The sequence below is a fragment of the Chamaea fasciata genome, unplaced genomic scaffold (genome assembly GCF_029207755.1).
Source record: "Chamaea fasciata isolate MVZ Bird 193981 ecotype frontalis unplaced genomic scaffold, bChaFas1.0.hap1 SCAF_2, whole genome shotgun sequence".
Classification (NCBI taxonomy): domain Eukaryota; kingdom Metazoa; phylum Chordata; class Aves; order Passeriformes; family Sylviidae; genus Chamaea; species Chamaea fasciata.
Window position 1 is genome coordinate 17,943,766 of NW_027094087.1, and position 22,213 is coordinate 17,965,978.

The 22,213-nt window shown below is 40.0% G+C and overlaps 1 protein-coding gene across 5 annotated transcripts; it reads left to right on the forward strand.

The window, feature by feature from the left end:
* Window positions 1-211: 211 nt before the first annotated feature.
* CD47 (CD47 molecule) lies at window positions 212-21,569 on the forward strand. 5 transcript variants are annotated; one of them, XR_010719294.1, is made up of 12 exons: window positions 212-291; window positions 3,393-3,743; window positions 5,080-5,118; window positions 7,359-7,448; window positions 9,134-9,235; window positions 9,622-9,714; window positions 10,228-10,323; window positions 11,870-11,971; window positions 13,704-13,735; window positions 16,410-16,539; window positions 17,217-17,244; window positions 19,199-21,569. XR_010719294.1 is itself a non-coding variant. In XM_066175135.1 (12 exons), the coding sequence occupies exons 1-11, from the start codon at window positions 246-248 to the stop codon at window positions 17,240-17,242; spliced, it is 1,002 nt and encodes a 333-aa protein (XP_066031232.1). In that variant the 5' UTR covers window positions 212-245; the 3' UTR covers window positions 17,243-17,244; window positions 19,199-21,569. The 5 variants fall into 5 exon arrangements, 4 of the variants coding, with proteins under 4 accessions (XP_066031232.1, XP_066031234.1, XP_066031235.1 ...); XM_066175135.1 differs by having other exon boundaries at window positions 16,515-16,539; XM_066175137.1 differs by lacking the exon at window positions 16,410-16,539.
* Window positions 21,570-22,213: the final 644 nt, after the last annotated feature.

The window sequence follows — 22,213 nt, forward strand, 5'->3', positions numbered from 1 at the left end:
ATTCACTTTTAAAAGACACAGAACACCACCACAAACGAGCCTCAGGGCAGCTCACCCCGCGGGCTGCTGCCGTGTCCGGGGGGGCCGCGGGGCGGTCCTTAAAGGCGGGCCCGGCCCGCGCGCCCGCCCCCGCGAGAGCGGCCGCAGCCAATCAGCGGCGGGAGCGCCCCCTCCCCCGCCGCCGCCCGCTGCGGCGCCGCTGGGGCCGTTGTTGCGCCGGGCCGCTCCGCCGCCGCCGCTCCGCCATGTGGCTGCTGGCCGCCTCCGTGCTGCTCGGCGCCCTGCGCGCAGGTGAGTGCTCGCCGCACCCGCCCTCTCGCCTTCCCTCCCCTGCCCTCTTCGTTCTGACTCCTCCGGCTGCGCCCGCAGCCATCGCCGCGAGGCGCATCCCGTGCGGTGCGGGCGCGGGCCCCCGGCGGTGTTTCCGGTGGGGCCCCCGGGGTGCGAGGGAAGGGCTGAGCCGCCCCGCGAGCCGCGGGAAGGGGAGAGCCGGGCGGTGGCGGGCGGGGGCCCGTCCCGGGGCCCGTCCCGGGGCCGGCGGGGCGGAGCGGCCGCCGCGGCCGCCGCTCCCGCCGCTTGGCGAGGGCACTGGCGGACGCTCCTGCGGGCAGCCGGGCGTGTGGGGCTGCGGGTGCGGAGCGGTAGGTCGCCATCCTTTGGGAAGGAGCGGGGACACACGCTTAAACACACACCGCACACGCTGTCATCCAGCCCCCGCCGCTCCCCACGTCGTCCCCGGGGCTGGCGGTGGGCTGCTCCCCGCAGAAGTTGCGGGGGAGAGGAGAAACAGCGTGCCCAGAGCTCTGCTCCGCGCCTCCCTGTGCGCTAGGGCGGCGCAGCTCCGTGTGTTTTCCTGGAACAGCCGCACTGGTCCTCTGCTGCACAGGGTCTAGAGTTTACAGCGTTTCTTGATCTTTAATATTAGGTTTGTGTGTCATCGAAGTGCAGCTGACATCGCACAATCTTAAGTTCTTATTTGCTCTGCCTCGAGAAGAAACTCGGTGGGAGGGGGACAGGGCTGACAAAATTTCACCGAGGTGCAGGTGCCGTGGTGTTTTTCTGTCAGTAAGCGGCACATCGAAACTTGCATGTTTAAACCTCACGTTGAAATTCTAGTCTGGATTCCGGGGTTAGCAGTAGGTTGGCGTAAGTGTCAAGTGCCCCAGCGTGGTTTGTGTGAGAAGAGCCGGCTCCCGTCAGATGCAGTGACCAAACTTAACCAGTTTTGAATTTGCACTGCGTGTGCAGCAACCTTTCTGTGGCAGCTTCACGTTCTTCAGAAGCCCCCACGCTGCTTGGTGTAAGGCTCTAAAATTGTCACCTTCATGTGACGCCTCTGACATGATAATCTACGAGAAAGTTGGAGGCTAAGAGCCCACCCAGGAATCCATTGCCTGCAGGATTCGGTAACTGCTGGGAGAGGGTTCTCTTGTCTTCTTCTTCCCACCAGAATTACTGGGAAGTTGGTAGTGGAATACTGTCTGCAGGAAGCCGTCGGGCTCCCTTTAGTGGGAGAGCAGCCACACAACCTCTTCCGTGAAAGCAGCTGGATCGCAGAGGACAGAGCCTGCAAAAATGTCAATGTGCTTGCTCTGAAAAGAAGAAAAATCCCAACAGTTATTATCATGATTTAGTGTGAAATTTGTTTAACGAAGAACCATTGAAGGTTTTAATTGTGTACATTTGTTTTTTATTAGGGCATAGGTTGAGGTTTGTATATAGTTCCCCTTGGTTCTGCTTTTGTTCCTTTTATTAGTTGAGAAATGCAACACAGTGAGTAAACCAGAGAGTACATCTTCCTTCATTGTGAAGTGCTGTCATGCATAATATGTACAGTTTATTTTAAGCTTTTGATATTCAGTAGTAATCCAGGAAAGAGTGTTAGATTATTAAAGTGATATTTAAAACAGGAGTGTTTTTTAAATGTGATCTGAGGCTCTAATTTGACGGGGGAAAAAAATAATGAGCTACTGCAAATAGTGACATAACTTTTTTTTCCCCTTTTTTTTTTTCTTTCTCCCCTTGCCCTAATTAAGTTTAATCATTAAATACGTATCATCATTCTGAGCTGGTTTTATACATGTATCAGTAGTTCCCCTGAAGTCCCCGGAGCTATTCCAGTTTGTAAGTCTCAGTGCTTACAGTATTAGGGGATTGCCATATCCTTTCCCATATTTGGTTTTATCAGATGGATGTAGCAAAGCATTTTGAATTATTAATGTCTCTGGGACTTTGGGGAGCAATTACTATGAAGAAAGCTATTAGACTTTGTTATGATTTCATACAAACAAGGAAAAATAGAGAAAATAAAATATTCAAAGCCTTCATAGCTTGCAGCCAAGCCAGTTTAATTAACCTCTTTTTTTTTTTACTTTTTTTTTTTCCTGGTTCCTGATGTAATTTATATACTGCTGTTACAATTTTTGATATTCTTAAGAACTGATGAATGGATCTTCATTTCTGATAAATTCTTGGCGTAGGCTTTAGGTCTTTCTTGAAACAGTGGTCAGTCAGTACTATTGACTGCTGTTTTAGAACTGTGGTGCAGTGGTGGGAGAGATGTGAAAAGCCAGCAGTGATAACATAATCCCGTGAGGTCTTTATTTTTCCTTAACTGCATTGAATGTGATTGTTAGAGACATTAGTCACAGTGATTTGTAATACAGGTTGGTCATTTTTACAAATTCTCCATTTTCAATTCTGTTGTGTATGTAGTCAAGTACTAAATAGTAATCTTGTTTAATATATGGTACTGTGTGTGCACCTTCTCCACTGGAAAGGAAAGGAGACGGAATTTGCAAGAAATTATCTAAACTTTTGAGCATTTGGCTCCACCTTCAGAGATAAGAAGGAACAAGTGACAAAGCTTTCTTGACTAAGCTGCCCTGCCTGCCTTCTCTCAGAAGTGTAATAGTGAGCCTTTGTTCCCTGTGTCATTAATGAACTGTAAAGGAAGCTTGTGTGGAGCTGATGCCTCAACCTCAGTTTCTAGATACTTGTGTGATCAGCAGCAAAAAACTGAACATCAGTGGGATGGCCTGTGGTTAATGTTGTCTGTATGCTTTGCAGAAGCCAGGCAGTATTTCCACGTGTGAAATAGGAGAAGTTTCCAAGTAAATAAATGGCAACCCTTTTTTTTTTTAATGTATGATAGGTTATGGTATCTATACATTACATGAATGTGAAGATGGCTGAGTTTGTGTAGAGGAGTAAGTAGAATTATAATAATGCCTTTTTTTTCATCTTCTCTTGATCCCTTAAAGTATGATCCTCTTTTTATGGTTTCACAGGAGAGTTTGTTTTCCCAATTCACTTGTTGTAATTATTTCTTCTTTGTTCTCAAGTATTTAAGAAATAATTCTGAATGTGTCAATTTTCATTTTTCTTTATAGGTTCTGCCCAGTTGACACTTGTTGGGACAAGTATAATAGAAAGAAATGACTGTAATGAAACTGTAGTTTTGCCCTGTTACGTGACTAATCTAGAGCAGAACAATGAAAATGCCATGTTTGTTACATGGAAAAAGCAAGGAAATACAATTTTTTCTTATCGTGGAGAAACCAAGAAGATTAATACTGATCCCGCGTTTTCATCTGCAAGATTTTTATCCCAGGTGGATTTAATCAAGGGTGTGGCCTCGCTGGTGCTCAGCAGTGCAGAGGCAACTGTTGGAAATTACAGCTGTGAAGTAATAGAATCAAACAGAGAAGGAGAAGTAAGAATGGAACTTAAAAACAGCTCAGGTGAGTTGCCTGCTATTGTTTCAGAACCTGTTGGGGGGGAAAGCAAGCAAAATCATGAGGGAAAGAGGACAATAGTGGACATGGCAATGTGTTCCTTTAAAGTGAAATACAAAAAATGTAGCACCCAGGCCTTCTAACTTGTAAGTTGATATGGCTTATTTTGGTTTAAGTTAGAAGAGAGTGCTTCCATGGGAAAGATCTGAATGCATTTTTTCATTCTGTAATAATGTCTGAGTGTGATTTGGGTCCCATATAGGAAAATCTATGCTTTCCCACATATTTTTGACTATGGAGGTGCTGATATATTCAGCAGTCTCATGTTACTGTGTGACATATTTCTGACCATCTTCATGTACTGAAATGTATACATCCATCACATTGGCTGCAGAGATCTTTTCTTGGAAGAACTGCTTCTTACAACCTTTAACTCTGCTGGAAAAGTACAGGTAGAACTAATAGGAATTCTGTTTTAAGAGCTCTAAAACTCAGTGGGAAAGTAGGCGGTTTTCTAGCAAGGTTGAAAATGCTACTGCTAGATGGCAGCTTGCGGACTTCTAGCATTATATGTCATCTTCAAAAGGTGGTGTTTAAAGTGATGTTAAAATGAATGAGATATTCACTAAATGAAATTCTCATCTAGAGAGCTATTTAACTTTATCTTGTCAGCCCCAGCCCACGTTCTCCAGCGCCTCAGCTATTGGATGATGCGTTCTGCCCTACACGTGTTATCTCTCCAGTGCTATGCAGATGTGACAGTTTCACTGGACATAGGCGTGCCCTGTTCCTCTGTTTTGCAAGGGAAACTTGGCTCTGGAGAGCTGCTCAGAGGCGTTGAGTGTGTTGCATGTGTGTAGCACATGGAGCCTTACCCATGCACTCTAGAATTTTGTTTGGTTTTGCTATTAGTTTTTACATTTCACAATAAAATATTTGTGAAGCTGAAACAGGTGTTATTTGTGTCCTGCTGCAGACATTAGTTTAATTCTCAGGTGGGTCTAGTTGTTGAGTTAACCATATACTCTGCAGAGGAGACATGATCCTGAAATTGAGAAGGGCATGGCCACTGAAAGTGAAAATGCTAGAAAATCATTCATTTCTTAGCAGGCTGCAAAAATGAGAGGTTTCTTGTTTCTTTCGTTCTCTTACAACTTACTCAGCTTTTTTTGACTCTTCCTGCAATTCAATGTTAGGCTCCAGAACAGGAAGCAAAGCTTGAGAATGTAGGAGAATCAAGTTCCATTTGCAAGTTTTATTTTCTCTGTGTTTATAATTATAAAATTGGTATAAAGACAACAGAGCAGGAAACTGATATAATTTTTCTAATTTCATTTTCTAGTTGTCAGTTGCGGCGATGAAACACCAGAGGAAAAATGTGGTTGGTGAAAAATTCATAGTTTTGAGGTTGTATTAGGTTTGAGAATATGTGCTAGAAAATGTGGAACTTAGGTTTGAGGGTGTAGCTGAAGGAAACTTCAGGTGTAGCTTGCTCTCTCTCTCTCTCTCAGTTCTTCTGCACAACTTTTTGCTTGCTCTCCGTCAGTGTTCTAGAGAAACTCTTGAGACAATAAGCTAATAGAAGAAAGTGTAGTGAGTGAGTTTTGGAAAGGGTTGGTGGATAATGGAAGTCCTCTACCAGTCTTCACTTGGTCATTTCTGACCAATGAGTTCATGCTGTCACTATGAGCATGTTCCAGTTGATGCTTTTACAAAAGTAATCATACAAGAGCCAGCTATCCTCCCATCTCTCTTTAGAGAATTCCTGGATTCACCTAGGCAGTGGGTAGCAGTGTGAGCAAGATTTCTCTGCAAGTGCCCTCATCTTTGTGCACACTCTTTTCTAATCAGGAGAGTGACTGTCAAGTTTCCCCATTTTCTTTTTCCACTCTTCATCTCTTTTCTTGCTGCTTTTTCTCTTCTCTTCTTTCCTCCTCCTTCTTGTTGCTTCTTGTCTTCCTTGTCTTCTTCCCATTTCCTTTCCCTTCTACCTCTTCTCTTCACTTTTCTTTCCCCCAAATCTGGAAGTCTTTCTTCTTGGCTTGGTGGCTTGGTACTTGGCTCTCAAAACACTGCTTTATGCCAGGAATGTAATTGATTACTGCGAAGCACCAGAGTCAGGGAAGTATATTTCCAGGAAAACGCATTCAGCAGTTCCTCTTCCTCGCATGTTGCATGTGTCTGCAGTATTTCAAGCACTTCTTTCTGTGCAGGGAGCTCTTTCAGACTCCAGGACCACACGTGGCTCTGTGCTGCATGCTGAAGCCCCAGCAGAGACCAGGCTTCTTGGCTGCTTTCCTTTTGTGATACCAGATAGTGTCAGCTGGAAATGCTACAGAGGAAGTGAAGAGGTTCTCAGAGTCTCTGCTTGCAGTTACTTTCTTTAATTATTCTCAGTTGCGTTGAACAGCATCTCTGGGATTTGGCTTATCCAGGGAGTGGCCACTGTGCATTGAAGTTACTGTTCGATATTAGTTGCTTTTTCAGTGTTGTGAATGAAGCAAAAAGTCTTGCTTTAAAAAATACAATAAGTTACCCTTGTTTTGTGAGCTAGAAGTTAGCAGCTGTTTCTCCATTTTCTTGCCTTCAGCTTAGTGTTTGCCTTGCATTTCTGTTGTATGCACTGTATCTGCTTCCGTGACCTCTTGTGGGAGGAGGGGAGGGAAGGGAAAGAGAGAAAATTGTGAACTTAAAAGCTACCCTCAGGGTATTTAATGGGCATTGAATTGTGAGGTGTTGCTGCTTAATTACATGTTTCTGGAGCAACAGAGACAACTTTTATGTATGGAGAAAAATGCAACAAATATGCCTCTTAATGAAGATTAGAAATTTTTTTGGAAGCAAATGTGCAGGCAGGGGAATGGTGGCAAATATAATGTAAGAAATTGAGACATTGGATTCCACTGAGTGAGCCTAAATGAATATATGAGCAGAGATGCAAGAATTAACTGCCTTTTCTAGTTCAGTGGAGATATTTTCAGAATTTTACGTTGGAAGGTGGCTTAGGATCTTGAAGCATGACTGACTGAGCAGCCTAAGGCACCCAAAATGCAGGAGAAAAAAGTCTAGATGGATGATGTTGGAAAGAGCTAAAATTAACCAGGCAGTGTTTCCCTCTCACTTAGGCTAGCTCCTGTATTCCTTACCACACATCTGGATTTCTTCTGGAGATACCGCCATTGAAAGTAGAATGGAATGGCTGAGGAGGCACCAAACTGTGCTTCTCCTATCTTCTCTGCTTAGCCTAAATACTGTTTTTCTGATTTACAGAGATTTTTGTAGTTCCACAAGTTCAGTAGCTTGTAGTGCCAAAAATTAGCATATTCTCTGCTCCAGTGGAAGTTAAGATTTCCAGTTTGGAAAGTACTGGGATAACTGGAAGTACTGAAAAAGTAGGTTATCACACAGAAGAAAATGGAGAAAAATACTTAGGGAGAGGACATAGGTTTCTTAGCCTATTATAATTCTTAATGCAAAATTACATATAGTATTTTACATATTTTGCTATATTACATATTGTATTGGGCAACTTAGGGCATAACCTAAGAGGAATGATAAATATAAAGCAAATAGCCTCAATTTTTCTTCTCTTCCTACTTTTTTTCTTTGTTCATTCTCTAGGATCATGGTTCCTTCTAGTGGAAAGGGCTGTCATCATATCATTGGTGTGTTCACTTGTTATTTTGTGTGCAATTCAGTTAAGTGTTATTGGTAAGTATTTACTCTTTAATTCTTTGCAGTTACTGATCTGTCCTGAAATCTCTTCCATGCATAAAGGTGTCCATGAGAAATGAAAGGTGGTGCTAACATCTAAAAGATTTGTGGGAATTGATCCAGATAATACACAGAGACGTGGTGTGTGTGAAGCTTTTCTTCACTCTTGATTCACCATGACATTATTGAATAATTCAAAAATGTTTCATTACATGGCGATAAAATCAGTATGAGAGGATGGTGTGCTCTCTTCTTAATGTAAAACTTTACATTAGTCTTTTTGCACTTAGTTAAGCACTTTGGCTTAGTTATAATTTAACACTGACATCAGTGATTTTGTTAAATGTTTTTAGAGGCAATACATTAATTCACCAGTGTGAGACATCCTTAGATGTTCTTTGTACACTGTTGTCCAACATCTGTGCAATGCAGAGTGTGCTTTAGGTCCTCGTTTTTCAGATGGTGCAATTTGTTACTTCAGTCTTAGGGGTTTTTCAGCCTTTTTCAATTTGTAGGCTGCTAAAAAATATATTAAAAAAAGAAACATTTCAGCTAAGAGTCATGTCCCTAAGAAATGGAGAGTAATTGCACTTAGTTGATTTATAATAATCGCATACATATTCAGCCTAATAAAGGAATATATTCCTTTATTACTTTTTCATGAATCTGGAAGTGTTATGTGACTCTTCAAAGGTCCATCCATGGTCCAAGGTTGAAAACTAATATAGACTTTTAAAAACTATTTTACCTCTGATTTTCATATTTTATAATGGTATAGGAACCTCTGTCCAGGACTTGTCATTGCCCTGCATTCGTAGCAGAACTTCAGCATTTTTAGGAAAGTAATAATTTTATGGAGAAGCACTGCCATTTTATAAGAGTAATTTTAGTGTGCTTGGATGTTTTTGCACCTGAACAATTCATTGAAAAGTCTTGGCCTGTGTGGGAAAATGAGGTGCTCTATCTTTAACTTAATAAATATGGGTGTACTTACTGGTTTTGGGGATTTTTTTTGTGCTGGTGCGTTTTTTTTTCCTTTAATTTGTACTCTTTTAGATAACCTGGGAATTCACCAGTGATACTTTATACTTTTAAATAGGTTGTTAAATTTGGCATGATTTTTCTGTGTAATACTTGGGAATGTATGTTTTCTTGGTTTTGTGTGTTGGGAAGGTATTGTGTTGGTTTTTTTTGAGGAGATGTTTTTGGGACTTCTGTTTACAGGACTGGCTTTTAGGATTTAAGTTCCTTTGGGGACAGAGGTGATGTGGTGTGTCTGAGCTCACACAGTGTCATGAGGAAGAGAATGAAACCTGGAATTTCTAAATCCCTCTCTGACACTCACCTGAGCAACAAATTCACTGTAACATTTAAATGTCAGCAGTGCATGTACCTGAATTAACCTGTACCATGTCCCAAAGTTACTCTGATAACATATCAGCTGAGTTGTATGGAAAAGGAGAAGGTAAGAATTTGACTAGAACACTGATGCCAGGTGTCATTTTTATGAGTAAGCCATATTAGCCATATCAACCAATGAAAACAAATTAAATCTTGGGAGTGAATATAGTTTTAATTTCTAGGGGTTTAAGTCTTTATTTAGGAACAGTCCAAATCATGAATCTGTGTATTTTAGTGAGTGAATCTGTATGTCTGATTGTTTTCCTCTCTGTCTCTTTAAGGATTAAAATATGAAATTGAATCTCAGAGGAAAGTGTGCGTTATTGTAGCACTTGTCATCTTTGCAATTGTAGCTGGCGTAGGCGCTGCTCTTTTTATCCAAGGTAAGGGATTAAAATTGCTCTCTTAATTTAAGGGAATAAGAGTGGAAAAGAATCTCTTCAATTCTGTAGTATGGAAGTCAGTACCACCTATTAATTGCCATCTACTAATTCCTAAATAAAAAATATACAGACTGCAGCAGAAAATTACATTGGAGTTGTCACGGCCCCAAGTGATCATAGGAAGATACAGACTCCAAATTTATGTTTATTTTCTATCCTACTGCCTTGGGTGAATGTTAGGGACTAGAGAGTGACTTCTGGTCCTTCAATGGGATTTCTTTCTGAACCCAAGAAATTTGTTGATGCCAGTGATTTATGTTTGTTGCTTTGTGCTTTAATCCAGTTAACAATTTTGGTTTTACTAATTCCCACATAAATGTTTGCAGATGGCTATACTGTACAGAATCAGGCTGGTCTTGGCCTAATTGTAATCCCTGCTGTGATTCTGGTTCCACTTCAGTATGTCATGTTTGGAATTGGTGAGTATTTCTTTACTCACTAACATATGGATGGAAAAGAACTGAGCTCCCCCATAATCTACAAAATACTCTGAGTTTTATAAACAGGTGCTCCAATGGCATTCTGGACTCATCATGTTTATAGTATCTTGAAGCAAAATGTTTAGCCTGTGTTTGTTGGGCTGAGTTGTTTCACAGACATAGTAGGAGTTACCTGCTTGAACAGTAAGATTCAGGGTAGCACATCTGAGTGACTTCCACTCTCCCTTCCTGGGTTTAGGGACTGGGTTGAATAACTAGCTCTGAGAATGTGGGTTCCATTTTTTTCTACTTGTGGTTTGTTTATAATGGTATAGACGTAATTTTAGGTGTGTGTATACATACAAGAGCCTTAACTTGCAGTGACTTACTGGTTTGTTATCACATCGACTGACTGAGTTTACAATTTAGAAGAATCTGATTTCTGAATCTGCAATTATCTGTCTTTTGTGTTCCCATAGTTAAATTTTACAATTTTGTTTCTTTTTTCTCCAGTTTTTGACAGTCTACTGCAGGCAGCATGGGCTCTGATAGGTTTGAAACTTCTTGGTTTTATAATTGCTGTGGTTGGTTTTGCACTGTGTGTCCCAGGTAAGCAGTGAAGTCTTCTGTGAAAGTGTGCTTTTTACTCTTGTCTGCACCTGATGTTTATTTATAACACTAAAACTTTGTGAAAATGGCTTCACTACATGGAATGTTAGCTAGTAACTTCTGTAAATGTAGTTTAGAACTACTGTGCTAATGTATTTTGATCTGGTGAAAGAAGAATAGCCTAAAGGAAGTATTATATTCATCAGTTTCATGACTGCATTCTGTGAGCAGCTGCTTAAAAAAAAGGTTAATTGTTTTAATTTTGCATATTAGTTTCAAGTGACTATTATTATTAGTCTTACTGAGGCCTGGGGTATTTAGGAATTAAATAATAATAATTTTCTCATGTTCAGTGATTAAGTCAGAAATTCGTTGCTAATCTCTGCCTGTATTTAACTGAGCCCATGAATATTTCAGTGAATACCATTAAAACACATTAAGAAGGTAAATGCAGAAACAGTAAACTTGGAAGTGTTCTTGGGCTGTTGTAAGTGTGGTTGTGGCTGACACTCTGTTTCCTCACTGAAAGACTGTCATTGTGGAAAAGGAACACCAGGTTACCACCACACAGAGTGATGTCCCTTGTCCCTGCCCCTGGCCTCCCTTTGTCCACGCCCTGCCCTCCCCTGTGCCACCAGAGAACCCCACAGCAGAGAAAAAGGTCAGGTTAGGACTAGTTGTCCTTGGTAGTATATTTAGTAGGAGAATACTTATTTTTGCTCCTTGTAGACACCTTATGCTCCTGATTTATTGTTTTATACAGATACTTTTCATTTTAGTCATTGATTTGGTTGGGGATTTAAGACCTGTTTCTCCTTGAAGTGATTTTTAAAGATTTCTCTAATCTGGTTGAAGTGATAGCCCTTTCAGTGGAACTGTGATTTGAATTTTATGCGTATTGTTTAATATTTACAGAAGTATTTTTAAGTTCTGTAGGTTATAATAGTAAAATAAACTGATGAGAGATATCTGGTGAAGCATTAATACAAGGATTTTTTGGAGGATGTTTTTATAATGCTTGTAAATGGGAAGTGTCCCTAGTTTTTTCAGGGTGCTCTTCTCCCAGGTTATACATGGTAGTGTTACCTGTATCTCTGGGAGTTCAGCTCAGTAGTCCTGAACTGTCAGAAGAAACCAAAACTCATCCTGGTTTGAGCTTACAGATAGTTGTAATAACAATAACAGTATTGTATTCTGTCATCTAATACAACTGCAGTCCAAAGCAGTTGGGCTTGAAGATGTAAGTTTAAACTTAAAATACAGTTAATGAAAGAATGTTATCAGTTGCAGTGAATGACAATGGAGTACCTAAACTAGTGGAACAGTTCAGCTAAGCAGGATAAATCAGTAAATGCCTCTGTATCACTAAAGAATGTATACAAGAAAAGAAAGATGCAGGAGTAGTTCTGGGATAGCTTTGAAAGTGAAATTAATCATGCCTGTCTTTATCAGGTTTATTTATTTTACTAAGCAGTTATATCTGAAAGTAAGAGTTTGTGCTTTTTTTGTGTCAGTTGATACAGTTGTTTCATTGTGTTTTTCCCAGCCTGTCCTCCATTACATGGGTCTGTTCTGATTGCTGGCTTAGCTATTATGGCTATTGCAAGTTTGCTTAGTCTGGGTTACGTAAATGGCTTACGTATTATGGGTAAGTAGCACCTCATATTCTGATTTTTTTTTTTCTTTCAAATAGACATAATTTATTTGAGCACAAGGTGTGATTTCACAGTTACATTGTTTTAAAAATTACTGAGAAGTTGTCTCTGTGTTGGCTTTGTTTTTTAGAGCATGTGGGGAATCTTGAGTTTAGAAACCCACGGTTTATCATCATAAACTGTTTTGAGATCTACATAACCAGGTTTCTTAAGTAAGAGTGTTTCAGTTGTAGGAGGGATGTTGCTGTTCAAGTTCTGCATTTACACAGTTGGCCAGCTGAATCTTAGAATGAAGAGAGCAAAAGGGTGTCAAGGATTCTTTAGAGTGGGTTGTGGGATGGTGGTGACAAAAGCTTACCAAAACATGGATTTAAAGAAAATCTGGCTACTGATTTGCACTGGTTAGAGGTAGGTTAAAAGAAGAGCAATTCGAATGCACACCTTTCTTTTTAGTGAACCCTGGTTTTCCTCCTGCTTAATTTTAAAAACCAGGAGAAAAGAATAGCAAGGCATTGTTTCAGAAACTGATCTGTTCATCAGATCTCAAAAAGATGAGAGATCTAAAGATGTGCTAAATAAACAAAACGCAGCAATGCTGTGTGATTGGAAGGCTAGCACACCACAGCATAACATTGCATGGACTCTAGAGTTTGGGTCTGAGTGATTTCTGTCAGGCTGTGCACGAAGGCTCTTCAAGCACCTTGTTGTTTTCCACCTTCTGTGGACACAGAACTGTGCAGTTGAGGATATGTTGAGACTCAAGCTGCTGAAGTGTTTACAGTGAGTGCAGTCACAAGTCTGCACTGAACCATGCAGTCATCCAGGTCTAATATATGCACACTATGTGTGGGCATGGCCAGAAATAATAGATCCTAAGACAGAGAGAATTTCCAGAAGAGAAAAAATTATGGCAGGATGCCTAATATTTGATATCCAAGATAAATGAAGATGAGTCAAAAATATGGCAGATGTGAACCAAGCCTTTTAATAACAACAATACATTTATATTTTATTGACTTTGGTTTACCTGTATATACTTGTATAGTGTTGACTTGAATACTGTGTGCTTATGGTCTACATAACTGTTGCATTTCTGGTTTGATATTGCTGGCTGAAGAAGTCAAATGTGGCTGCTGTGGTAGATTCTAGCATGCCAAAATAAGCACAATGAGTAGTGAGTAGCCTAATTCACCTTTAGAGCTGAGTGCATGAGTGAGGCAATTCACATACTGTACGTGGTAAGATTATGTGATTCCTAAACAGAAGAGTGCTTAGAAGCTCTAAGAATTTCCAGATCATAAAACTAAGTACCTTTGGATAGGGGAAGCTTCAATTACGCATTTTACAACTGTGTCGCAAGTTTTATCAGTAGATAATACCTTTTCCAAGCTAACAAGATGAGAGGAAATGGCCTCAAGTTGTGCTGGGGGAGGCTTAGATTGGATATTAGAAAAAATTTCTTCTCTGAAAGGGTGGTCAAGCATTGAAACAGACTGCCCAGGGCATGGTGAAATCACGATTACGGGAAGTCCTGCTTAGGTGGGCCCTTAGGTGGGGACATGGTTTAGTGCTGGAGGTGGTGATGCTGCTTGGGTTGGGCTTGCTGTTTGCTTGGGCTTGATATTCCGGGAGGTCTCCAGCCTTAACAATTCTGTGGTGCTGTGTTTTTTTGGTTGATTGTGACATTTATTCATCTGCTTGGTCACTTTTTTGTAATTATTTTAGGTTCCAGAATGAAAGATCATCCTCGTCCGGGGGTAAGCTTAAAATTAATAAATTTGGGGTGACTAGATGGCTCAGGGGATTGTAGTGAGATACTGAACCTTTCTTCACTAGTTCGAATTCAGACCAGGTTGGTAGCAAGCAACAGTTCTGGCTGTGTAACAGATGTCTAATGTTGAGTGAGTTGGTGGTCTCCATTGTCCCTATTGAGTGTGTCTGTAGTCCTGTAATTGCCACCCTGACACGGGGCTACTCTGACTGTTGTGCCAAATGGATTTTCTATTGCTGTCACTGGAAGGTGGTGGAAGTTTGGCGTTCTTTTACAATGCACTCTCCCACCTGAATATTTAAAAGCCATTTTGATCACCTTATTAAAAAGCTTTTTCATTAACATGAGTGCAAAATATCCAGGTGGCCTGTAAGAAAGACTTGAAAGGTTTTTTCCTATGGTCTTGTACACCAGAGCTCTTTGGAATTCTGTTCAGTTCCTGGCTATACAGATGGCATAGCCTTGACCTTTTTTCTGATTTTCCTATAATGCCCCCTAATTTCATGAGACCTTCTGAAAAGAAAGTGCCTGTCTTTAGGTAACACAGAACAAACTGAAAAATACCTTGTTTTTTTTTAAAGAAGGTTTTTCACTTGGTAGTTTTGAATTGTAGAATAGTAATTTCCAAAACAGTAATTTTCACAGACTTACGCAGTGCTTTCAAGTGATCATGAATGTGAACTGCCTGATTTCTGGTGTTTTCCAGAAGCATGGAAAGAGGCACAGCTGTAGAATACCAGTAAAACTTTCCTGTGGCAGGGGGATCTGGCAAATACTATCTCATCCCCCCTCTTGGATGCCAGCCATCATTTGAGACACATTGTCAGGTCTCCAGTCTAGAGCCTGAGACCCAGCTGCTGAAGGAAGATGGTTTCTAACAGTGAGAGCTGACTGCAGTTAGGACAAGAGATTCTTAGTTTGTTGTTTGTTTTTTTTTTTCCTTTGCTTTTGCTCATCCATTTTCATTGTACAGAAGAGTATTTCAGAGGATTAGCCCTTCTTTATGGAAGGAATGTAAGTGCACAGAGTTTTTTAAAAAAATAGAAGGAAAAGAGGTTAAGAGATAATTATGTTACTAAAATGAGCTGTGAAGTGAATTGAAGATATGCTTCATTCAAAATGAAATCTTGCCTTTATCTAACATCCTTGTACTTACTTGCAGAATGGAAGTAAGCAGGGCAAGAGGAGGATGTTTTTTTTCCTTAACTTAGTTTTGGTTGTAAATAAACTTTGAACTAGAAACCAGCATGCAAAATAGCATCCTTTGATGAGAACTCTGTTCTCTTGATGAGCTGCTCTCCTCACAAGGTGGTCTTCCATGGCAACAAGGAATTGAGAAATTAATAGCCACAGCAACACAGGAATGAACATCACGTTACTCTCTGAATTGGGGATGGGAATGAAATCAAAATAAGTTTTTAAAACTTAGAGGTCATTGGAAATCTCAGCAAGTACAAATGCGTTCTTTGCAGCTGCAGATAGCTGAGGGCTAGATATAGAGGAATTCAAGTTATATAATTTGTGTCCATGAACTTACAGTGATGCCTTAAGTTTTGACTTTCATGTTTTTCAGATTCTGTGCTGCCTAGGGGTGTAGATCTGACCCTCATATTAAGTGCTAGTAAGCTCTCTTCACAGAGTAGTTAGACAAAACAAATCCTTTCCTGCTGGAGACCAAGGACAGCAGTTAGGCTTGCAGGCCCAAAAGCACAAACAATGGTGGACTGAAGAGAGAAAACAAGAAGGATGAGGCTTCACAACCAGAAGTTGTAATTGGACAATTAAGCCCCAATATGCAAATGGACCAAAACTTCTTAAAGTGTAAGACCTTGTGACCATTTGTCCATTTTGTGACCATTTTAAGTTCACCTTGGGTGTAGCCCTGGCCAGGCTCTTGTGCTGCCCAAGGTGTACTTTAAAGGCCTTTCAATAAATATCTGCTTCATTCTCTAGCTCTGTCCAGTCTCTGTTCCAGGTCAGCCTTCCCAAGGCATCAACAGCTGCTAGGGAAAGACCTGGTGGAAATTGGAGTGTGTTAATATGGTGCTTATTTCCATCAAGGGCTGTTCAGCCTATATTACTGTGCTTTGAGTCAGTAAATAGGTGTGAAGCAATTTTAAGAATACACTTTGATTCTGTGTCATCTAAAGACCATGGAAAACTTAATATTGGTGAAGGGCATTATTTTGACACTGGGGCACACTTAAAAAATGATTAATGAGATTTTCTTGAGTCAGAGGGCAAAAAGGTGTGTATTTTAAAATCTGCCATCTTAACCAAGTACTGATCATTTTTTTAGCATTTCTGTAGGTTGCATGTGTTGTTTCTGATGATTGTCCACCAGAATAAATGCAAAACTGTCATGCATTTCTTTTTGAGGAGATTCCACTTGATTTGCTTGGCTACTAATTTTCTTTTCTTTTTTAGTCCTGCTGCTTTGTTACTAACCATTGATCAAATGACAAAAATAATCAGTTAGGTTTAAGAGCTTAAAAGTAGTATCTGCATGGCTTCCGCTGCCACCTAGGGGTATTTCATCTGGGTAAACATCACAGTAAGGGAAGACAACCTGGAGAATGCAGCTGTTGACTGATACGAATTTTTTTTTCAGACCTTCAGTCATTAATTTGATTAACATTAAGCTTTCTTCGTTTTTGTAGAATCACTACTTACTGTATATGTCAATTAGAGTAATTTAACTGTGGCCAGCCAGAAGTAAACATGAAGGCTTTTTATACATATATATATTTTTAAATGTTTTGCAGAAAGCTGTAGAAGAACCACTAAATGGTAGGTGATATTCAAGGTTTATCTTATCATTAAGGGATTAATTATGGATAAAGATGATTCTAATTCCCAATACCACAGCACTAAGATGACAGATAAGTGTGGCAACTGATGTGGCTCTGTGGGTCAGTAAGAGTTTGATTTCTCGATGAAATGTTGCCTGCAGCTCCAGATTCCCTGTTTTATGCCACTGTGCTTGCTAGCCAGTGGCACTGTTGTACTATTCTAGGACAAATCTAGTATCTATATATATATATAATAATATCTATATTATGTCCACCCTCTTTGCTTTGCAAAATGTCCAGCTTTTAAGGGAAGAAGAGGGACTAGTATTGAAAATTGATGTTAATTCATTTTAAAGATTTATTTAGGTGAAATACTTAATGATCACAGCAAAATCTATCCTTGCTGCTCTATTCTTTTCTTATTTCCTTGGGTTGGGAAACTTAGCACTTAAGGTGAAACTGATAGCACTTAAGGTGAGGGAAATTTACAGTGAAAAAGGGATGACTTTGATTTCTTTTTTTCACTATTATGTTCACTAACTGGCATGCTGAGTAGTAGCAAGTTCTAACCTGAATTTTAGAATTAACCTGAATTTTAGAATTAACCTGAATATTACCTGTGAAGCATTTATTTCTGTTTCACTCATTACTAATCTATTTTTTTGGCTTTTAAAGATGCAAAAGGAGTGATGTTAGAATGATGGTAAGTCTAACAGGTATTTGTTTTAATGGCTATGTATTTGATGGTTTTGATGTTTAGAGTTACCCAGTGCTAATTCAGTGAAACTTGGAGGACAGGTTTCAGGGCAGGTGCTGTTCTTCCTCAAATTATATTTAGTTCAAAAGAAAGAATACATGTATCCTATATCAAATATAGGGGAAGAATGTGTATTCCTAAACAGTGGAGAGGATGAGTCAGTGAGAGAACTGTGCAATAGTATGTTTCTGATCATATGTGGAAAGTCAAATAGATTTATGTTTACTTTATACTCATGGAGTATTTAAGGTGCATGGAATGTTTTCTTGGTGGTGGGTTGTGTATTTGGTTGGTGTTTTTTGGGGTGTTGTATGGTTTTGTTTTATTGTTGATGTAACTAAGCTTTCTCTCTGCATTTAATTGGTGATCTCCAATGGAAATTCACAGGAAAGTGGTTTAAAATTAACTTCCTCTCCCCCGCTTTAGGTGTTACTTGAATACTGTGGGTTTTGTTAGATTGTATTCCAATCAGATTTCACTCAAGTTACTATCTTTCAGATTCCTCTCATTAGGCTAGATGATAAGGTTTGAAAATGAAAATAGTATTATTATTTTCTATTCAACAGCTGTACTTTTCATGGGAATAGGATAAAAAAGCACTAGTTGATGCTGTTGGTACTTACGTTTCTTCAATACTGAGCAAGCTTGTCATGAGGAATCACTATACCCTTAGCCTAGTACTCCTGCATTTAATTACAACATTTTGCTGCTTGGGATAAAGAGTAAGGTCACTCCAAATCTGTTAGCTCACTTGAAATACTTTTGTGTCGTGCCATTTCTAGGAGGCATGGATTGACAATGAGCAAATAAATGAGGTATTAGTTCGCCCTAATTGGAAAAAGATGTATGAGTTTTAAAACAGGCTTCCTTACAAATACCGTGTGCTGTTCAGTTTGTGTTACTTATGACTACTACATTTGGCTCATCCAGATATCCCATATAATTATTTTCTAAACCAATAGGAATACAAGCACTTCTGAAGTACAAAGGACAAGTGCATTGGTATCTCATAAACACATTGATAAATGTATACCAGTTAGTGTAATCTGAGTTGGATGGAGTGGAAGGCAGGGCCTGCTCCAGAACTGGCTACTGCTTGTTCTTGACAGAGTTGAGACCAGGAAACAAATAGATATTTGCCAGTCTATTGCATTCAGACCAAACCAGATGGGAGATCAGGATGGGCTCTCTGCAGTTACCTCATCCTGCTGAAGAACAAGGCAGAGTTTTGCTTGGAGATCGAATTTTGAATAAGCTGCCTGTTAAAAAACAGGCCTCATTTGGGTCTCATTTAGGTTATGAAAACCAACCTTCTAGTGCTGAGGTGGAGCTTCCAAAAGCACAGAAATTGTCAATTACCCGTTTAATTTTAGGATAGAGCTAGAAGTCTGTCTGCTTTTTCTGCTCTGAAAGATGGCTCCTAACCAGTGACAGAAGGTTTTACAGATGGAAGACAAATGCTCTGACTCACACGCTGGAGGCAGTAACCTTTTGTGCTCTACCTGCTTCTATGTTAACCTTCCCTGGAAAATCCACACACAGACTGAAGCAGGGCTGAATCAGATGCTGAAGCTGACTAGCTTACAAAACACCATGTGAAAGTAAACCAGCCTTAGAATATATGGACAGGGTGTGTCAGACAGCTGAGCCTGTGAGCCACTTCAGCTTACTCAAATTCATGAGGGAAAGCTCCAAGACAGTGTCCACCTTTCTTTTGTGGAGAGGCTGAAACATCACTTGCTGTTAGTAACACCTTTTTCCACTGTTTGAATGCTAAATGTGCTTTCAGTTTTGAAATGAAAAAAAAAATAAATCTGTAAGCTGTGACTTGTGTAGGCAGCACAAAACATTGCTGTTCTTCCCAAACAATATTTCTTTTTCTTTCTTTTCAAATTCCCAGAACTGCAGAGCTATGTGATGCGTATATAAAAAGTACACCATTGTTGATACACCGTGGCCTTGAAGATGCACTACTCAACGAGAAGAAATTCAGGAATCTAGTTGTTTTGCATGTGTGGCAAAAGTGCTTTTGATATAAATGACATAATTTTATAGTCACAGCAGCTGTAGCAAGGAACATGTGTGTTTGCCCACATGTGATCTTAATTTTCTTTTGTTATGGTGTATATGGGATGGTTGAGAGTGAGAATATAAAAAGCACTTATTTGCCCAGTACAGAGTCTCCCTGCAGTAATCCTTAGTGGTATTTTTTTCAAAAACTATCATTAGTCACTGCTTTGATAATGGGCCTGCTGAGCCCAGAGATTGCAATACCATTTAGACTATTGTTTTCTTTATTTGTGTGCATGGACAAAGTATGGTTTATGTGTTTGATACAAGCAGGAAGTAGAGATTGTACAAATAAATCTTTTCTGACATTCAGCAAGTTTTTATTAAAAGGAATAAAAAGTTACACACAAATTTGCATAAGTACAAAGTTTACTCCCAGCTCTCCTGAAATTATTAACAGAATTCTACTTCTTTGAGACATTAGTATTCCTCTCTGTGGACAGTAGTCATGTGTGCTCTGGTGGCTGATGTTTTTGTTCAGTGAGAGGGCTCCCCATGCCTCCTCTGTATCCTTTGATGAGAAACTGCTCAGCTGTTGGAGCCAAATTCAGCACTGGAATTACAGAGCACAGGAGCTGGTAATCTTAATGCTGAATGTGGTTCTTGTGTGTGTTCATGTTGTGCAGTGTGTGGAGCTGGAAGCAATTTCAGGCTTTCTTAACTCAGTGAATTTGTGAAAGTCGTGGATGCTTCATAAAAATAGGACTTGTCCTATTCAGTGTATTTTTGACAGAGTTTAAAATGTTGTTTTCTTGAATGGAAAAGAGCTATATAATTTCTGGCTCAGGTTTGTGTTGCTGCCATTAACATCACAAATACATAAAATGTAGGAGGAGCTGATGAGGAGTGAGGAAGCTCAGTTTCTGTATATATCTAATGGTATGGTTCAAAATCAGTTTACTAGGACTTGCACATTCCATAAGATTCTGCTATGTTTTACAGCTGTTTGGAGAGTTGTTCCAATATAGTGGGCTGCTCTTGGACTTTGTGTATGCTTTGTAGAAATCTTGACACTGTTTCCTATTTGTACTAAGGTAGTACTGTATTTCAAAGGCACACACGTTTTTCTCCTTCTAACAATTTCAAACGTGGTTTGGAAAGCTGTTGCCAAATAGTCATGTAATAAAATCCTTGTTTTTAAAGATCCTGTGTAATTTGGGACTTCTCAGAGTTGAATGTTACAAGCCAAGGTTCATATCCATGTTGTGGGTGCACGTTGTAGGGATTTGGGTCTCTGCACGTTGAGCTCCGAGTTGCATTAAGAATTCAACAAAGTAAAACTGAGGTGTCTGATTTTACAGTAGGTGCTGTCGTAATCGTCCCTCTTGCCAAGGCTGCAGGATTGAGCCTTTTAAAGCAAGCCATGGGCCAGCCCTCACTGGGATCAGTGGAACTGGGCACAGGGAAGAGGACCACCCATGGGATAAAAATATGGGAGACGCATATAGGGCTCACACTTACTGTCCTGCTTTGCCAGTGGGAGTATTCATGTAAGGTTATGAATCTGACATACCAATTTTTTGGTGCAGGTTTTTCCATAATCTCGATGATAACTAACTAAATATGGGAGATGGTTCTCCATTACAATTCAGTATAAAATCTTTCTAATTTAGTACTGTGCACTGCTCCCTGCTTATAACTAGTGATTCCCCTCTGGCAAGTTGAAAGTCTTAGCAGCAGAGGAATAAAAAACCAGATCAACTGGAATTATGTTGAGGTATTCTGCCTTATAAAAACAGTTATGTATAATAGCTTTATGTTAATTTCTGTAAAGCAAACTGCAGCAGAGCCCCGCTGTCACCGTGGGATCAGGCCAAGCTGTTCCTAGGAACTGTGGAAATGTGAGGAGCTCAGTGGCTGTCTATTGGCTGCAGAATTGCAGCCCCAGAAATGGGAGAAACCCACCATCCTGTTGTGTTAAGGGCTGGATTTCTTCTAGGTGGGAATTTAAAAGCAAGAGTTTAAAAAGTCATTGGTACACCCAGCCAGCCCTTTCCCATCAGTAATTTAAACCAAAGTTGTTCATAACTCTGTGCTTTCATTTGTGTGTGTACATATGTGTGTATATATAAACATATAGACATTTTAAATATCTATAGATCTATAGTCTTTACCCAAGAAACTGTTTTTATTTATGAAACATGAAATTATTTTGTAAATATTGTGCTAATTACTTTAAAAATAAAGTCATTTTAAGTTGTTTTTGTGGGAGATTTTCTTGTTGTTAGCAGGTTACGAATTTATGGAAGCAGCTAGAGAAGGTTAGTCATAGCTGCTCTTCTCCCTGTCTTTATGTATTATTTACTGGATCTACAGGAATATTCTCAGTGTTTCATAGGCTGCTGAAGATGATTTTGGATGGGTTTCTCCTTAAAAAGGTCATCCAGGTGGTGAAGCAAGTGTGTAGGCTGCCTTGTAATAACCTCAAGTGTGCTCTGGAAGGAAATGAGGAGTAGCAAGCTGCTGCTGCCCCTGTAACTTCAGAAACAGCAGAGCAGCACCTCTTTCCAGTCTATCTTTGCAGCCCTGGAATGGTATTTCTGTAAGAAGAGGATCCCTTGTGTTACTGCTGAAGCACTGCTGGATAGGTTCTGGATTTCCTGAAGTTGTCTTTAATGTTAGTATGACTGCGGAGAGAGGAGCTGCAAGTCCTGCCTGGTAGGCTTTCCACTCACACATCCTCCTCAGTGGAGCTGAGCTGATGGGAGCAGTGGAAATTATTGGCAATTCCCTCGTTCGTTCAAGGTGACTTTAAATGTGGCTGTTGAACTTCAGTGTCTTTTCAGAAATGTTTTGTGACTTCCCTAGACACCCAATTTCCTCTCTAAAGGAGCCATGAACCACA